The sequence below is a fragment of the Mchenga conophoros genome, linkage group LG3 (assembly GCF_057382185.1).
Source record: "Mchenga conophoros isolate Kocher_MC1m ecotype Shallow Benthic linkage group LG3, M_conophoros_male_GT1.1, whole genome shotgun sequence".
Lineage (NCBI taxonomy): Eukaryota > Metazoa > Chordata > Actinopteri > Cichliformes > Cichlidae > Mchenga > Mchenga conophoros.
Window position 1 is genome coordinate 27,525,659 of NC_140528.1, and position 17,324 is coordinate 27,542,982.

Here is a 17,324-nt window from a genome sequence, read left to right on the forward strand (position 1 = left end):
CTCATGTAAACTTTTATCAAGTAGAAAAAAGTTAGCATTGATCCTCCAGCTTCACTGTGTTTGTGTTATGCTGTTATGCTTGCGATCACATAGCACATCATTATATACCAGCTAGCTTCAGTAACCCTACCAATGTCACTGCTGTTTAGTTTTCTGTCTTCATTTGATAGCAGTGCTGTACGTTTGAGTTTTTTCAGAAATTTCTCAGTCAGAAAATTACATATTATGTTTAGCTTCTTCTAACTTCTAACTCTGTTAAATGCAACAAATTCTGTTTTCATGGATGCCTGGATGTTAAACTTAATAGTTACACCTGGTAAAGCAGCAACGCTGATCTTTTTATTACAGATGAAAGAATTTAGTCAGTTTGTAACTCTCAGTGACGCAGCAGTGTTTGTTTGACTTTAGGACCTGAAGAAGACGGCTGATGTTTCTTGGGGCTTCTTTGTCTGTAGGTTTTCTTACTGAAGCTTTCACACGGTAACATCCATCAAACATTTCAAGCACTGCATCTTTTCATGGAGACGGAGTTTTGGACCCAGATTATTGGCCCGGAATCTACGGTGAGTGTAGACACTGTAGACTTGGGCCGATAGGAGCGCTGAATCCCACTGTAGACGACCAATCGTCTGGTCGATGGAAGATACGTCACGAAAACAACAACACGCAGCGGAACAGCGAAGAAGCCGGTGTTCCAGATTAACTGGTGTTGCAGATTAACTGGCGTTGGTCGAACAGATGTGTGGTAGACTTGCTTTTCAGGAGCCGCTACCGACAAAACAGCAAATAAACACCAAATGTGTCATCTGTGACACTTGTGAGGTTACCTCAAACACACTCCGTCAGTCTTCATGCTGTTGAACAGCAAAATGTTTTAAAATGTCGTGAGTTTACCTGGTGATATTCTCATGCGTGACGTGATCGCGAAAACAGCAAACAATTAACACTACGCCGATCCTGTTCACAGGACAGCAAGAGTAAATCTTGTCTTCATTATCGTTCCCCTCGTATGTTTTATTTCTCCGATTTCAGCGTTTCTGCTTCACAATTAAAGTGTGCAGTTTACTTTGTGTGCAGTCAAAATGGAGTCGAGTCAACCAGCACCACCTCTGGCCAAGTGCCTTTTCCGATTCATTTTGATGTGCTGAGAATAAATAACCAATACTCAGAGCAGGTCCAGTCAAAAACAAATATTTATTAAGCACATATGTGGTAGATCCACCCGACACCACCCAAAGTGCAGTCTGGTAGATCTCAAAGAGGAAATACACAGCTAACTTCCCCCCTCTAAGGCACCTCACTTACAGTCTCAACACTCTTTCACCCCAAGCTGTTTCCTGTTATTCTCTCTTAGCAGCATAAAAATAGGCGATGTCCTGTGCAACTCTGCACAAAGCTTCCTGTTCTGCACAGTTTCAGTCTGGCTAAATAACTTAACCCTCTACAGCATAGCATTGCCCTGAGGCAACAAACCACATTTTCATGCCTTACACTGGCCCTTCAAAAAAAGACAACACTTTTTTTTTGTCAAATAATGCTACCAGACACATCTCTTTCCAATAAAATGATGAGTTGAAGGTGGGGTGACTTTCATTTTTTTTTTTTTTTTGGGGGGGGGGGGGGGGGGGGGACCCCTTTCTGCAAGCTGTACTACATGAGAGACATCTCCATTAGGAGGCAAGATAAAGATCACTATTTTACATGTTTATAGTGAAATAAATGTATATTAAAATATACTTGTATGTGCATGAATATGTTAAGAAGCATATTTGATTGTTTGTTCTACTTTTTAAAATTTACTTATACAATAAAACTGTTCATTTTCATTCGTTGCCTCAAGGCAACACTGCGCAGTTAGCCCAATTTTTTTCAGGCAATATAATGCATTTGCATATGTGTGTAGAGATGTGTTTGTGTGCATTTATATGATCATAGTCAATGTTTTTTACTTTACAATAAAGCTCACTGTCCTCACTTTCTGAGCACAGAAAATGCACATTCCCTTTATTGTTGCAGTTTCAGAAAATGAAAGAACCAGTAAACTTCTTAAGAGCTCATCTACTTTTTGGAGTTTCTGGGTTCATGTTTAGCTGTTTGGATAGCTAGTCAGACTTCTAGCTAGGTCAATTCAGACACTGTAGAGTATTTACACTCAATATGTTCATTTCTTCCCTTCAATAAAAATCAATCATTCATCAAATAAAATCAGTCGTTGATGTCGTTTGATTGACAGGACAGATGATCAGAGGTGCAGAGTTTTTACCACAATAACTTAGACTTGGACAGAAGAATGGGTGGAGTTTGTGAGTGAAGGAGCAGCCAGTAAAGGAGTACATCAGAGCTGCAGCACCTACATCATAAAAAGAGACCAGACCCTCCTCATAATCCACAAACACCCCCACCTTCTCAGGACCAGGAAGAAGAAAGAGACGGACTGGAGGGTCAGCACATGCTATGTACTCATTTCCATTTCTCAGCACTACAGTCCAGAAACCATTCTGAGGACTCAGTGTGATTTTTCCCTTCCTGTTGATTGACTCTGTGGCCACTCCTAAATCCCATTTAGTCTTTCCTTTAACCTGAACCTCAAAGTAAAATCTGCCTGAAGAGAAACTCTGCTCTCCTAAAACAATAGGACAGTAAGAAAATCTCTCTGAGTTGTCTGGAAGGTTCTTCCTCACATCACCACAGTACACTTGTTTTCCATCATCAGACAGGATTAGATTAGTTTGTGCTGTATCAGGATCCAGAGTCACATCCACTGCATACTGTTGGACCCTCTGCAGCTCAGCCTCAAACAAGTCATTCATATATTTCCAGACTGTCTCGTCCAGCTGAGCCACAGCTCTCACCACAGTCCCCTCATATGATGGTGGATGAACTCTGACCTCTGTCCAGTCCTTGCTGGGTGGAGCTTTCAGGGAGGAGAAGCTTTGGAGGAGGTGGAGGTGGTCTTCAGAGCGTGAGAGCTGCTCCACCTCAGAGCTTCTCTCCATCAGCTCAGAGATTTCCTGTTCCAGATCTTTGATGAGACCTTCAGCCTGTTTCTCTGTAGCTTCCTGTTTGTCTTCGATCTCCTTTATGAACTTTTTCAGGCGTCTCTCAACAGACTCCATCAGAGCCGTGAAGACCTGAACACCTTCTGCTTTCTGTCTGTCTGCAGCATCTTTACTCATCTTCACCGACTCTGTGATCTCCTGAATCTTCAGTCGTCTCTTCTGGATCATCTGCTGAATCTCAGCCTCTGTCTTCTCCAGCTCTGCCTTCTTTCCTTCATATTCTTCTCTCAGAGGAACAAACTCGTGGTTCTTGTGGTCTAAAACAGAGCAGAGCGTGCAGACACATGTCTGGTCGGTCTTACAGAACAGCTCCAGGAGTTTATCGTGCTTCGTGCACATCCTGCCTTCCAGGTTCTCCACAACATCAATCAGCTGATGTCTTTTCAGAGCTTCCTTTTTCTGATGAGGCTCCAGGTGAGTCTGACAGTAGGAGGTCTGACACACCAGGCAGGACTTCAGGGCCTTCAGTCTGGTTCCAGTGCAGAAGTCACAGGGAACTTCTCCTGGTTTGGCAGCTTGTTGCTCTGAGCTGCTGCTGCTGGCTTTCTGCTGAGCTTCACGTCTGAACTGAGCAACCACCTCAGAGATGAAGGTGTTGACCCTCAGCTGAGGTCTAATGTTGAAAGTCTCATTACACATGGGACACTTACAGCTCTGATTCATGTCCCAGTGCTGACTGATGCAGGTTTTGCAGAAGTTGTGTCCACATGGTGTAGAGACTGGATCAGTGAACACATCCAGACAGATGGAGCACAGAAACTGATCTTCAGATCGCAGATTGCCGGCAGCAGACATGTCTGCACTCTGAGGGAGAAAGAAAAGAAACACATTTCATTCAAAATTCAATTTAAATTTCATCTTTTAAAAGAGAGAAACAAGCATCAATAGTCTAAGAAGCTTGGAAAGAAAAGCGAACAGACTTCTATAAGTTTTAAGAAGTTTTAGGTTTCTTTAAGTTTAGTCACAAACTCAGGATAAGGAAGAAGATGACCTTTTCCATTCACTTGATGCGATACATCATTAATATTATTCTGGATCCATTTCTCATAAAACATTGATTTATTTTTGTCTTTAAAACATTTGTTTGTCCAAATCAAAGATTTATGCTTGTAGAGAAGAAGCCTTTGATAAAGCCACCATCATCTATGTTTGTGTCTGATGACATGTTTGATCCAGTTTACCTTGAATATCTAAGCTGATGTATGGAACTTTAACCTATTTAAACCCTTGATTATCAGGATGATTTAGTAAACATCTGTTTAAATACTGAGATTTATTTTTCCACACAAAGTTATAAAGTGCAGCATCGACTGTTTTTTGAATGATTTAGGAACATCTATGACTTTTACAGGATACACTAAGTGAGATAAGTCCTCTGTTTTAGATAAAAGGATTCTACCTTTCAGTGATTGATCGCTCAGGAGCCACAGATCAAATCTATATTTGTCATTTTTGGAATTAAATGTTAAAAATGAGAGATAACCCTCTGAGACTGACATTCCCAAATAAGTCACTTGTTGTTTGACAGGAATACCTTTGATTTCTTTATGGACACAAGCCTATCTGAACAGGACACATTTTATGTTTAAAGTCAGACCTGATACTTCAGAAAAAGCATTAATGCAGTTCATCATTTTTGATCTGAACTCATCTTTAATGAAGACAGCTGTATCGCACAGTTACGGTGTAACCTTGGTTCTCTTAGTGAGAGACTATCTCTCCACACCGTTACATATTCCATATGTAAGGTGTTACGATCCCCCTTGGTCGTGGCGTGTGGATATGGATTCTTTAAGACACTCCGGCACGCCCGTCTACGTCCCACAGCTCACGTATAAAACAGCTGTGCAGACGTGACACCGGTGATAGTTTGATTGGAACGCGTCTCAGAGCGGCGGAGAGATAGTCTCTCACTAAGAGAACCAAGGTTACACCATAACCGTACATTCGCTAGCATATCGAGACTATCTCTCCACACCATTACATATTCCATATGTACGGGGTAACTCTGTAAGACAACCAGTGAGCAGACAGTGCAACCGAACTGCCGTGAAGATGCCGGGAGTCAATGACAACGCACCCTAGTCAGGGCTTCGTAGACGCAAAGGCCGAGCCAGGGGGTGGAGGCAGCAGTCTGCAGACGCCAGACTGGCCCGAACCGGTCGTGCAGGACGCAGGACCGCAGGTGATTGGCCGCTCAAGGTCTATGAAGGACCACAAGAGCCACGCGCATCGAAATAAAAAATTCTGTGCTTAATTAATGAATTGTAGAATAAAACCTGCATTTGTAAATTCATTTTTGAATTCAAATTTAATAAACTGATTTTTAAAATGCTTTTTAAGTCTTCATTTCAAAAAACATTTTCGAATTCCACTTTAATAAACTGCATTTAAAAAACCTTTTTTGAATTGCACCTTAATAAACTGCAGTTCAAAATCCATTTCCCTCTCCTGTTCGCTCAGGAATTAACATGTGGATTAGCATTTGGATTAGCAGTTGGATTAACAACTTCATTTTAAAAATCCTGCTGCTATTCAAATTAGCCACACCGTGGGATGTAAGGAGCTCTCTGATTGGTTGGTCAGACACAGGCTGTCTGCCAGCTTGGATTTTTCTAGCTCATAGCTTCGCCCTGCTACAAATTGTGTGTGCTTGTACAAAGGCCGTTCAGCCTCGGGATTTACACTCGGCTCGACACGGATAAGTTTAGAATGAAGGGACCCTGCAGCGAAACGGAGAGCTCAACATCTGACTGAGTGCCTGTTTTCACAGTCTGACCACCTGTTTAATGGTGAACAACAACTGGTGCAACAGTGCGAACGTTGTTCCTCTCACACGCTCCTGCACACCAAATCTGGAACTACTGTCCATCATGTGTCGTCCCTTTTATCTACCTCGGGAATTTACATCGGTCATTATAAGTGCCGTTTATATTCCACCACAAGCGGACACGGCCACCGCCTTATGCGAGCTGCATGAGGCACTCACACAGCACCAGACACAACACCGGGACGCTGCGCTTATTGTGACGGGGGACTTTAATAGTGCCAACCTCAAACGCGCAGCGCCGAACTTTTATCAACACATCACCTGCCCCACCAGAGGTGAAAGGACACTGGACCACTGCTACACTACGGTCAAGGACGGCTACAAGGCACAATCCCGCCCTCCGTTTGGCAAATCTGATCACGCCGCCATCTTCCTCATGCCAAAATACAAACAAAGGCTGAAACAGGAAGTTCCGGTTCAGAGGAAGGTCGCGCGCTGGACGGATCAATCAGTGGCCGCGTTACAGGACGCACTCGATGACGCAGACTGGGGCATGTTCAGAAACAGCTCCGATGATGATGTCAACGTGTTTACGGAAGCGGTTGTGGGATTCATCGGGAAACTAGCGGATGATACCGTGGAGACAAAGACTATCACAACGTTTCCCAACCAGAAGCCGTGGGTGGATAAAACCATCCGCGACGCTCTGAGATCCCGCACCGCTGCCTACAACACGGGACTCACGACGGGGGACATGGACCCGTACAAAGCCGCGTCATATAACGTGCGGAGGGCGGTAAATCAGAATCAGAATCAGAATACTTTATTGATCCCTGGGGGAAATTATTTTTTGTTACAGTGCTCCATTTTAAACCAACATTAAGACAAGACAGACAATACGCTAACTAAGAATAGTACAATATATACATATATATATACATACATACATACATAAGTCACTTATAAATAAATATTTGGAAAAGAAACATGTGTAGTTGTAGCAGCAAACAGTGTGTTAAGTGGATGCGTTGTACAGGGAGATGGCCACAGGCAGGAATGATTTCCTGTGTCGTTCAGTGGTGCTTTTTGGTAATCTCAGTCTCTCACTGAACGAGCTCCTGTGACTGACCAACATGTCATGGAGTGGGTGGGAGGTGTTATCCAACATTGTCTTTATCTTGGACAGCATCCGCCTCTCCGACACCACCTTGAGGGAGTCCAGCTCCATCCCCACAACATTGCTGGCCTTACGGATCAGTTTATTAAGTCTGTTGGCATCTGCGACCCTCAGCCTGCTCCCCCAGCATGCAACAGCATAGAGGATCGCACTGGCCACCACAGACTCATAGAAAATCCTCAGCATTTTCTGGCAGATGTTGAAGGACCTCAGTCGCCTCAAAAAATAGAGACGACTCTGGCCCTTCCTGTAAAGTGCTGTGGTGTTTTTAGCCCAGTCCAGTTTATTGTCAATGTGTGTATTTATAGTCCTCCACAATGTCAACACTGACCCCCTGGATTGAAACAGGGGTCAAGTGTTTCCTGGTCTTCCTGAAGTCCACGATCAGTTCCTTGGTCTTTGCCACGTTGAGCTGCAGATGATTCTGCTCACACCACGTGACAAAGGAGTCGACCACAGCCCGGTACTCTGTCTCATCATCCCTGCTGATGCATCCAACCACCGCAGAGTCATCAGAAAACTTCTGAAGATGGCAGGTCTCTGTGCAGTGGCTGAAGTCTGTGGTGTAGAGGGTGAAGAGGAAGGGGGAGAGGACAGTCCCCTGTGGTGCCCCTGTGTTGCTAATCACCTTGTCAGACACACACTGTGGGAGACGTACATATTGTGGTCTTCCTGTCAGGTAATCAACAATCCAGGACACCAGAGAAGCATCCACCTGCATCGCTGCTAACTTATCACCCAGGAGGGTCGGCCTGATGGTGTTGAAAGCACTGGAAAAGTCAAAAAACATGACCCTCATAGTGCTCGCCGGCTGGTCCAGATGGGTGTAGACACGATTGAGCAGGTAGATGATGGCGTCCTCTGTTCCGAGACGAGGCTGATAAGCGAACTGAAGGGGATCCAGATGTGGTCTTACTATGGGTCGCAGCTGGTCCAGGATGAGCCTTTCCAGGGTCTTCATGATGTGGGAGGTCAGTGCCACGGGCCTGTAATCCTGGGGGCCACTGGGACGTGGCGTCTTTGGTACAGGGACGAGGCATGATGTCTTCCACATCACCGGGACCCTCTGCAGACTCAGACTCAGCATAAACAGTTTATGAAAGACTCCACACAGCTGGGGGGCACAGGCCTTGAGGACAAGGGGACTCACTCCGTCTGGTCCAGCAGACTTGCCTGAGTGAAGTCTCCTCATTTGCATCTCAACCTGGTATTGAGTGAAGGTGATGGGTGGGGGAGGGGTGTCAGGAATCTCACAGGAGGCAACATGTGAAGAGAGAGGCTGGCACAGTGGTGTGGCTCTGGATTCCAGGCTGACTGCAGGTGAGGTTGTGGGGGTGGGAGCAGACACTGTGGTGTCGAATCTATTGAAAAACAGATTCAACTCGTCGGCTCTATTCTCACCTCCCTCAGCTCCCCTGCTGTTGGTTGGCCTGAATCCAGTGATGGTCTTCATGCCCCTCCACACCTCTCTCATGCTGTTCTGCTGGAGTTTCCACTCCAGCTTCCTCCTGTAATTGTCCTTAGCCTCTCTGATCTTGTCCTTTAGTAACACCTGGACCTTCCTCACCTCCTCTTTGTTGCCCCCTCTGAAAGCCCTCTTCTTGTTGTTGAGGAGGGCTTTGATGTCCTTAGTCACCCACGGCTTGTTATTTGGGTAACAATGAACAGTCTGAGCTGGAACAATGGAGTCGGTGCAGAAAGTTATGTAGTCTGTGATACACTCAGTAAGCCCATTGATGTCCTCGGCGTGAGGCTCACAGAGTGTTTCCCAGTCGGTCACCTCGAAACAGCCCTGTAGTTCTGCTAAGGCCTCCTCTGACCACCTCCTAACAGTCCTGGTGGTCACAGGTTCCCTCCTCACAATTGGCACATAGCGGGGGGTGAGGTGAATCAGGTTATGATCTGACCTACCAAGTGGGGGGAGGGAGGAGGAGCTGTATGCATCCTTGACGTTAGCATACAGTAAGTCTAAAGTTTTCTCTCCCCTGGTGGGACAGTCCACATATTGTTTGAATGTTGGTAGTGTATTGTCCAGTGATACGTGGTTGAAGTCACCCGAGATCACAATAAAGGCACTCGGGTGCTGAGTCTGTAGCCGAGCTATGGCAGAGTGGATAGTGTCACATGCAGCTGTGGGGTTAGCAGAGGGGGGAACATAAACAGCCACCAAGATGACGTGAGAGAATTCCCTGGGTAAATAATACGGCCTGAGTCCAACAGCACACAGTTCAGTGTCCGGGCAACAAATCCTTTCTTTGATTGTTATGTTGGCAGGGTTACACCACCGGTTGTTAACTAAAACAGCAAGCCCACCTCCTTTACGCTTACCGCTAGCGATGCTGTCCCTAAAAGAGGCGAAGCAGCGCTACGGGAGGTAACTAGAGTCACAACTCCAACAGAGTGACTCTAGGAGCCTGTGGCGGGGACTAAGGACAATAACGGACTATAAAGCACCAACAACCGGTATGACGAACGCGGCCGTGACTCTGGCAGACGAGCTGAACACTTTCTATGCTCGCTTCGAGGCTGCAGCTAAGGACTCCAACGATGCTAGTGCTAGCGGCGCTAACGGCTGCAGACAGGAAGATACTGCCAGCACCGGAAACGTGCTCGTCATCTCCGAGCATGAAGTAAGGAGAGCCTTCAAGAGAGTGAACACCAGGAAAGCAGCAGGACCAGACGGCATCCCAGGTCGTATCCTCAGAGACTGCGCATACCAGCTAGCTCCTGTGTTCACGGAGATATTCAACATCTCTTTATCTCAGTCGGTGATCCCCACATGCTTCAAAGAGTCCATCATTGTTCCTGTCCCGAAGAAACCCGATGGTGATTTTCCGTTTTTATGGGCCGATGGGTTTTTTTTGTTTTTTTTTCGTAACGGTGTAAAAACTGAAATGTGGTGGATTGGCCAGATGCTGGGAGATGTGTAAAAATAACTCAATTGTTTGGTGGTGGCTATGGCGGAGCGTCCACAGATTCAGTAACATTAGCAAGTGGTGGAGGCCAGCGGGTGAGGCTGAAGGAGGAGAGACCCGAGGCGGCCGCCCGTCCGAGTGTCAGGTGAACTGAACTTCAGGTAAGAAGTTATGAGATACAGTCTATCTGGGTCAGATATAAACCAAGTTTAGGTGGAGTTTATATTCGTTATGCTGACTTTTTAGTCAGTTACAATAACTCGTACTGCGTGCTAGCTAGCATGACGGAGTTTCTATACAGCTGGGTGGGTGCTATGATGTTACTGATAGTGAACTTTATTTTATTCATAAGGTTAATTATTAGAGTTGCCAACCGGAAAAAATGGAATCGTCCCGTATTGAGAGAAAATATTACGCGTTTCGTATTGAGCTGAGAAGGAACACAGTTTGTCCCGGACTTCAGCTAGAATAGAAAAAGACACAAAGCTGGAGTTATTCTGTCGTTACGCTGCACAGCTGCCTCTTCTTCTCTCATTCTCCCCCCTCCCTCTCCTGTTTCTACTTCAATCATGAAAACTGATCAATGATCAGCTGATCGGCTCTCTTGTTTGTTTATCGCCCACTTTGCGCCAGAAAGAGGAAACCAGCGGATGTCGCGCTAAACAACAGCAGCAGGTTTAAGCTTGATCAGCTGTTGTTAGAATTTATTTAATATTAATTTCTAGTATCAGCTGATGTTTGCTGGAGCCACAGCTGTAAAGCTGCTGGTCATGATGTCGGTTTGGATATGTGGTGAGAGGGAAACATGAAGATGAAACCAGGAGATGTCCTTACTGGATCATCAGAGCTGTGATGGATAAACAGGTTTACCTTTTAGGTGACATGAATGAGTTGAAGTTATGAACTGTTTCTGAGAGACAAATAACACCAGGATCCTTTTCTACGTAGCTTACAGCTGGTAACTGTGCAGGGGCGGGTCTAGAAAGTTTTGCCAGGGGGCCAGGCAGGGCATTAACAGGGAAATACTTTTCTTTCTTATTCTCATTTAAAACGTCTAGCTTTTAATAGAAAGGAAGTGCACTTTATTGATCCCCGTGGGGAAATTCCTCTCTGCATTTAACCCATTCACTCAGTGAACCAGTGGGAAGCCATTGGGCACCCAGGGAGCAGTGTGTAGGGACGGTACCTTGCTCAGGGGTACCTCAGGGTAGCTGTTCAAGGGAATCGAACCCCCGCCCTTCCGATCATGGGGCCACCACTCTACCTACTGAGCTATCCCTGCCCCAATAAGTAATTATCTGAATCTTACATCCAAAGTTTTTATCTGATATAAAATGTACATCATACATCATACATATACCAACAAGACAGTGTACATCACTGTCACAACAGCCTTCGTTTTCATTCAAAGGCTTTATGGCTTTTCCTATAATAACTGGTGGGCCGGTCTCTAGTCAAAATGCCTGGGCCGATTTTTTGTCCCAGTCCAGCCCTGATGTGTGGTAAAGACAGAGGTGGGTCGAGTATCCAAAAATTGTACTCAAGTAAGAGTAGCATTACTTTAAAATATTATTACTCAAGTAAAAGTGAAAAGTAGTCGTCAAAAAAGTTACTCAAGTAAGAGTAAAAAAGTACTTGGCGAAAAGACTACTCAAGTAGTGAGTAACTGTTTGAAATGTCCGATTTATTTTATAAATAAATGCTATCAGACAAATAAAAATAAATAAATGTACAAATTTTAGTATTTTCAAAAGGAATATATGTAAAAACATCAACAAAAATAAGGCACAACAATTCTAATTTCCAGACTTCATTTTTTCACAACATAAAGCTTTTTTCACCAATACCTGCAGTAAATAATATAAATATATAAACAGTGCAAACAATTTCCAGTGACAAGATATGCTGTAAACTTTATATTCATTTCTGCTCCAAATGGCACAGCAGCCTCAGGTAAAAACATTAGCATGAGGCAACTTTAACATATGTTCATACAAGGCAGCTCAGTTTACCATAAATTGTATGGGTTTGCATTTATTTCTGCATATTTAGCAATGCAGGGAGAGCTGTATTGACTTTGATCGACAGCTTCTTGATGTGAGGAACGCCATGCAATAGATCCACACCTCCAGTGAATGGACATGAAAGGTACCTCTCCAGCCCTGCTTCTGGCTTTCCTGACCCCATGGATCCATCATCTTCGTCGGTTAGGCCGCTGTTTGTGCTGGCCTCATCCAGCTCTGAGTCTAGGTGATGTCTGATGAAGTTGAGACCTGTGGAAAGATGTAAGGTTTTCAAAAGAATTAGGTCTGGTCATTATAGTGCTGTATACACTGCCAAGCTGCAGATGTTTGTTTGGAGCTAGCCTCCAAAAGCTGGCCATACACTGTATTTATATTGTGTCTGTGTGAGTGAAAGACAGAGAGGGAGAGCCAGAGACAGATTTTGTATGATAAGCTTCATGTTACGGACGCACAGTTTGAGCACTCAGGTCGCATCAGAGCATCAGGCCGTATAGTGTGAGACCTGCATCGTGACCTATGAACTTCTAACCCCTGAGATTCAATTGTACAGTTTGAGCAGGAGCTGAATAACGTGACTGAAAAAAATCCCACAGTGTTTGCCCAGCTTAATGTAGACTGTTTAAACTAAACAAGCTGCTGCTTCACATAATAAACCCTGTCAGCCGCAGTATTGCTTCTGTTTTAACAGTTAAAGCAGTAGAGACGAGCTGTTTGCATGTGCGTGGAACTCTAGCGTCATTAACCAGGCTAGCTGTTAGCTTATAGCTCACGCTAGCTAACCAGCGAGCCGTTAAAAGACAGCTGAAGCTGCACAAAACACCCACAACCTTATCTCACTACAACGTAGCGCCGAAAATATGACTCGCAGCTCGAGCTCGACACAGCTGCTGTAACATCAGACTGACATCCAGCAAACCACAGCTAAAAGATATTTAGAGAAAACTTACCGTTTCCTCAGGTTACACAGCTGAGTTGTTTCACGCTGAAAAGTTGTTGTTTTGGCTCTCACTGAAGACACCGACGCTGAAGACATAGCTGTTCTTTTGTACTGCTTTTAAGAGAAACATTCTTAGTATATGAGGCCAAGGGTGTTCATCCTCTTCAGCTCTAGCGTAGACAACTGGCTCTTCTTTCCGTGTGTCCGCTACTTTGAAACGCTTGGGCCGCTCTGCCCGCCACAGTTTCAAACTGGTCATGTGACTGCATGGCCACATCTGATTGGTGAAAAAGTTACTGGAAACTCCACTGGCAGCATGTTATCTAATGTGTTAAACTAATTATTTTTTTTAAAAAGTAACGAGTCGAATTTTGCAAATGTAGCAGAGTAAAAGTACAGTTTCTTCTTCACAAATGTACTCAAGTAAAAGTAAAAAGTATCGTGCAAAAAAGGAACTTTAAAAGTAAATTTTTTTCAAAAACTTACTCAAGTAAATGTAACGGAGTAAATGTAACTCGTTACTACCCACCTCTGGGTAAAGACAGATAATGAAATGTAATTATTAATACAATATACATCATGAGAAACAAAAGCTGAAATTGATTCATTTTAGTACTTTTCTCTGTATGCTCTGTGATCATAAAGGCCTTAAATTCTGTGATATATACTGTAAATGGTTTTCACAGAGGTCTTAAAGTAGTTAAATCACTGCTGATAGTCTGGTTGTTTATATTTTGACGTTTTTGTGTCAGTAGGGCTGTTTGATGACGATTTGGACTCCTCTGGGAGATGAGGACACACCCACATCTGTTCCATACTGCAGCCATGGATGGTGTTACGGCTCTGAGGCAGTGGTGTGGCTAATTTGAATAGCAGCAGGATTTTTTAAATGAAGTTGTTAATCAAAATGCTAATTCACATGTTAATCCCTGAGCGAACAGGTAAGGGAAATGTTTTTTGAAATGCAGTTTATCGCTCAACCGATGATGCCATCTCCACTGCACTCCACTCAGCACTCACACACCTGGACAAAAATGACTCATATGTTCGAATGCTGTTCATAGATTTCAGTTCAGCATTCAACACCATAATCCCCCAACAGCTCACTCAAAAACTGGTCCAGCTGGGGCTCAACACCTCACTGTGCAACTGGATGTTGGATTTCCTCACCGGAAGACCTCAAGCAGTACGGGTCGGCAGTAATACATCCAGCACCATCATTTTAAACACGGGGGCCCCGCAGGGATGTGTGCTGAGCCCCCTCCTCTTCACTCTGCTGACCCATGACTGCACTCCATCACACAGCTCCAACCTCTTCATCAAGTTTGCGGACGACACAACGGTGGTGGGTCTCATTAGCAACAGGGATGAGACCGACTACAGAAGTGAGGTGAGACGCCTGGCCACGTGGTGTGCTGACAACAATCTCTCTCTGAATGTGGAGAAGACGAAGGAGATTGTCGTGGACTTCAGGAGAATGCACACCCAACATGCTCCTCTGACCATTGACGGAGCGTCTGTGGAGAGAGTGAGCAGCACCAAGTTCTTGGGTGTGCACATCACAGAGGATCTCTCCTGGACGTACAACACCACAGCACTGGCCAAGAAATCACAGCAGCGTCTCTTCTTTCTCCGCAAACTAAGAAGAGCAGGAGCACCAGCCCCCATCATGCACACTTTCTACAGAGGCACCATCGAGAGCATCCTGTCGAGCTGCATCACTGTGTGGTTTGGAGCCTGCAATGCGTCCTGTCATAGAACCCTCCAACGCATAGTGAGAGCTGCAGAGAGGATCATTGGTGTCTCTCTCCCCTCCCTCCAGGACATTTACAGCACCCGTCTCACTAAAAAAGCCCTTTGCATAGCGGCTGATCCCACACACCCAATGCAAAGCTTCTTCAAGCTGCTGCCGTCGGGGAGGAGACTGCGGAGTCTCCAGGCCAGGACCAGCAGACTGAAGGACAGCTTCATCCATCAGGCTGTCAGGAAGCTTAACTCCCTCCCGATTCTGCCCCCTCTCCCCTCTCTCCTCCACGGTCCTACTGAACTCTGTCACACACACACTCACTCTCTGACGCACTCACTGGCCTGCTCCAGTCACTTTGTGGAGCATTGGACTGCCATTACCTCATAAGACTTTGTTGTTACACTTTCTCTTACCGTACACTACTAAATCTCCATTTGCACTATTTGCCTATTTTGCACCACTATGCCTCCTTACTTGAATATTGTATATTGCATAGCTTTTTTTTTGTTATACATAAAACTGTATTGTATTTATTTAAATTTTTACTTTTTAATTATTTTATTTGCATTTTTCTAATCACTAGTGTTTGAGAGTAACGCAATTTCTATTCTCTGTATGTCCTGTACATGTGGCAGAATTGACAATTAAAGTTGACTTGACTTGACTTGACAGATGGCCCCGCCCCTCCCTGAGCCTGGTTCTGCCGGAGGTTTCTTCCTGTTAAAAGGGAGTTTTTCCTTCCCACTGTTGCCAAAGTGCTGCTCATAGGGGGTCATATGATTGTTGGGTTTTTCTCTCTATCTACTGTACAGTATAAAGCGCCTCGAGGCGACTGTTGTTGTGATTTGGCGCTATATAAATAAAATTGAATTGAATTAAATAGCGCTTTTCTACTCTGCCTGAGCACTCAAAGCGCTTTATACAACTAATTCACTCACTCAAACCCATTCACACAAGCACTTCTTCTAAGCTCCTAAGTGCTCTATCTAAGATTCATACACATTCACACTCCGATGGATGCATCGGAGAGCAACATGTGGTTAGTAGTTTGCTCAAGGTTATTTGGCATGCAGAATGGAGCAGCCTGGGATCGAACGACCGACCTTCTGGGTAGTGGCTGACCTGCTCTGATACCTCAGCTACAGCCACCCACTTCAAAAACACTTCTTAGAATGACAATCAGGTTTTAGCTCATTACAGTTCTGTACAGTTACAGAAGGATACAAATAATTATCAGTCAAACTGTTTGTTGAAATAATCCCATCCGATAACACGTGAGAACAATAGATGTGTCACATTCTTTTTGTTATGATGATTTGTGATATGAGGTTCAGTTCTACGGTGGTGATCGCAGGGTGTGCACAGGTCAAGTGCCACTATGACCCTCCAGAAAATAACGAGGACAGGGGATGATCGTTCAGCTCTTTAATGGCAGATTTAGTGTGGGTATGTGTGTGTGTGTGGTTCTACAAACAGAATGGAAAATAGAACACAAATTACAATCAAATTATAGACAACAATAATCACCATATAACATATTACAGCCACATACTTGTCTTATAGGCCCTAATACTAAGCTGGCGGCTTTTACTTATAGTCTGAACCATATTTGACAACAAAGAAAATAAACATCTTCCCATCACTTAACTCTTGTGCCCCACTCACTTATGATGCCAACTAAAGAAGGCAAATACACATAACAAATCACCAACTCAAACTGAACTCAGTTTGGCCTAGGCGAGCTTAGCTTAGCTTAGCCCGCTTAGCTTAGCGATAACTTAGCTTATAGAAAATGTACAAACAGAGGACGTCCAGAGCAATAAAACATACAGGCTATCCTTCTTACACAAGAAATATCCTGTAACTCACCAGGCTTATGGACGCACACTCTCATTGAACCCACATAAACTGCTCCCGAGCATAACTTGTGATTGACACTGCCTTCATGAACACCATTTTCCATCCCAGTCAAAACATTACTCACAAAACGGCCGCGCCCTCTAGTGGCGAGGCAGAAAACTGCATCACAGTCCTGCCTTCAGAACACTTTTGTAACCCACAAACTGAACGGTCACTCTCATTTTTCACATTTTCACTAAACTAAATTGTATTTTATCTAGTTGGTTGTAGCGGAGGCGGAGTCAGTTGGATCCGCTCTCCCTGCCCAGCGACGCAGGGGAAACTAATTCTGTCAGGGATACCCACCTTGGCACAAGACTGCCCATGGTCTTTCCACACTCACCACAGTAAATGCAGTGCATCATGTTGTCAGTGTTACTGTATCTTAGCCAGAGAAACTGGTCAAGCCACTTTCTTTTCTCATTACCCACAGCTACATCCACTTCCATCAGGCCCAGGCTACTCACCTCTCTCTATCCGCCTGCACTTTCAAATGCGCCCACACACAGGAACATATGGACCACAGCCAATCACAGAGGTGACTATCTCTGATTGGTTTAGACCACGAAATGGGCATAATGTGTGTCTGTTGGTGACCACTCGGACACTTTCAGAGACTTTTTCTTTTACTCGAATGGCTGGTCGCACCAGTAAAACCTAGGATTTTTTTTTAGTCGCACCATTGAGAAATGAGGTGGCGCTCTAGAGCCCTGAACAGAGTGAAGATTTGTGTAGAAGCAGGAAGTGTGATCAGCTGCACTCACCACTGTTGCTGAGAGGAACCTGATGGACTCCA

General features: G+C 44.7%; 1 protein-coding gene across 1 annotated transcript; it reads right to left on the reverse strand.

The window, feature by feature from the left end:
- Positions 1-1,175: 1,175 nt before the first annotated feature.
- Positions 1,176-16,615, reverse strand: LOC146577957 (E3 ubiquitin-protein ligase TRIM21-like). Its single transcript, XM_085268484.1, has 2 exons — positions 16,499-16,615; positions 1,176-3,863 (listed from the first exon to the last, which is right to left on the reverse strand). Exon 2 carries the CDS (start codon positions 3,852-3,854, stop codon positions 2,196-2,198), a length of 1,659 nt encoding a protein of 552 aa, XP_085124610.1. The 5' UTR covers positions 3,855-3,863; positions 16,499-16,615; the 3' UTR covers positions 1,176-2,195.
- Positions 16,616-17,324: the final 709 nt, after the last annotated feature.

What these genes read in the sequence shown, in the direction of transcription:
- LOC146577957 (XM_085268484.1), bottom strand. Translation starts at nt 3,854, where the DNA reads ATGTCTGCTGCCGGCAATCTGCGATCTGAAGATCAGTTTCTGTGCTCC.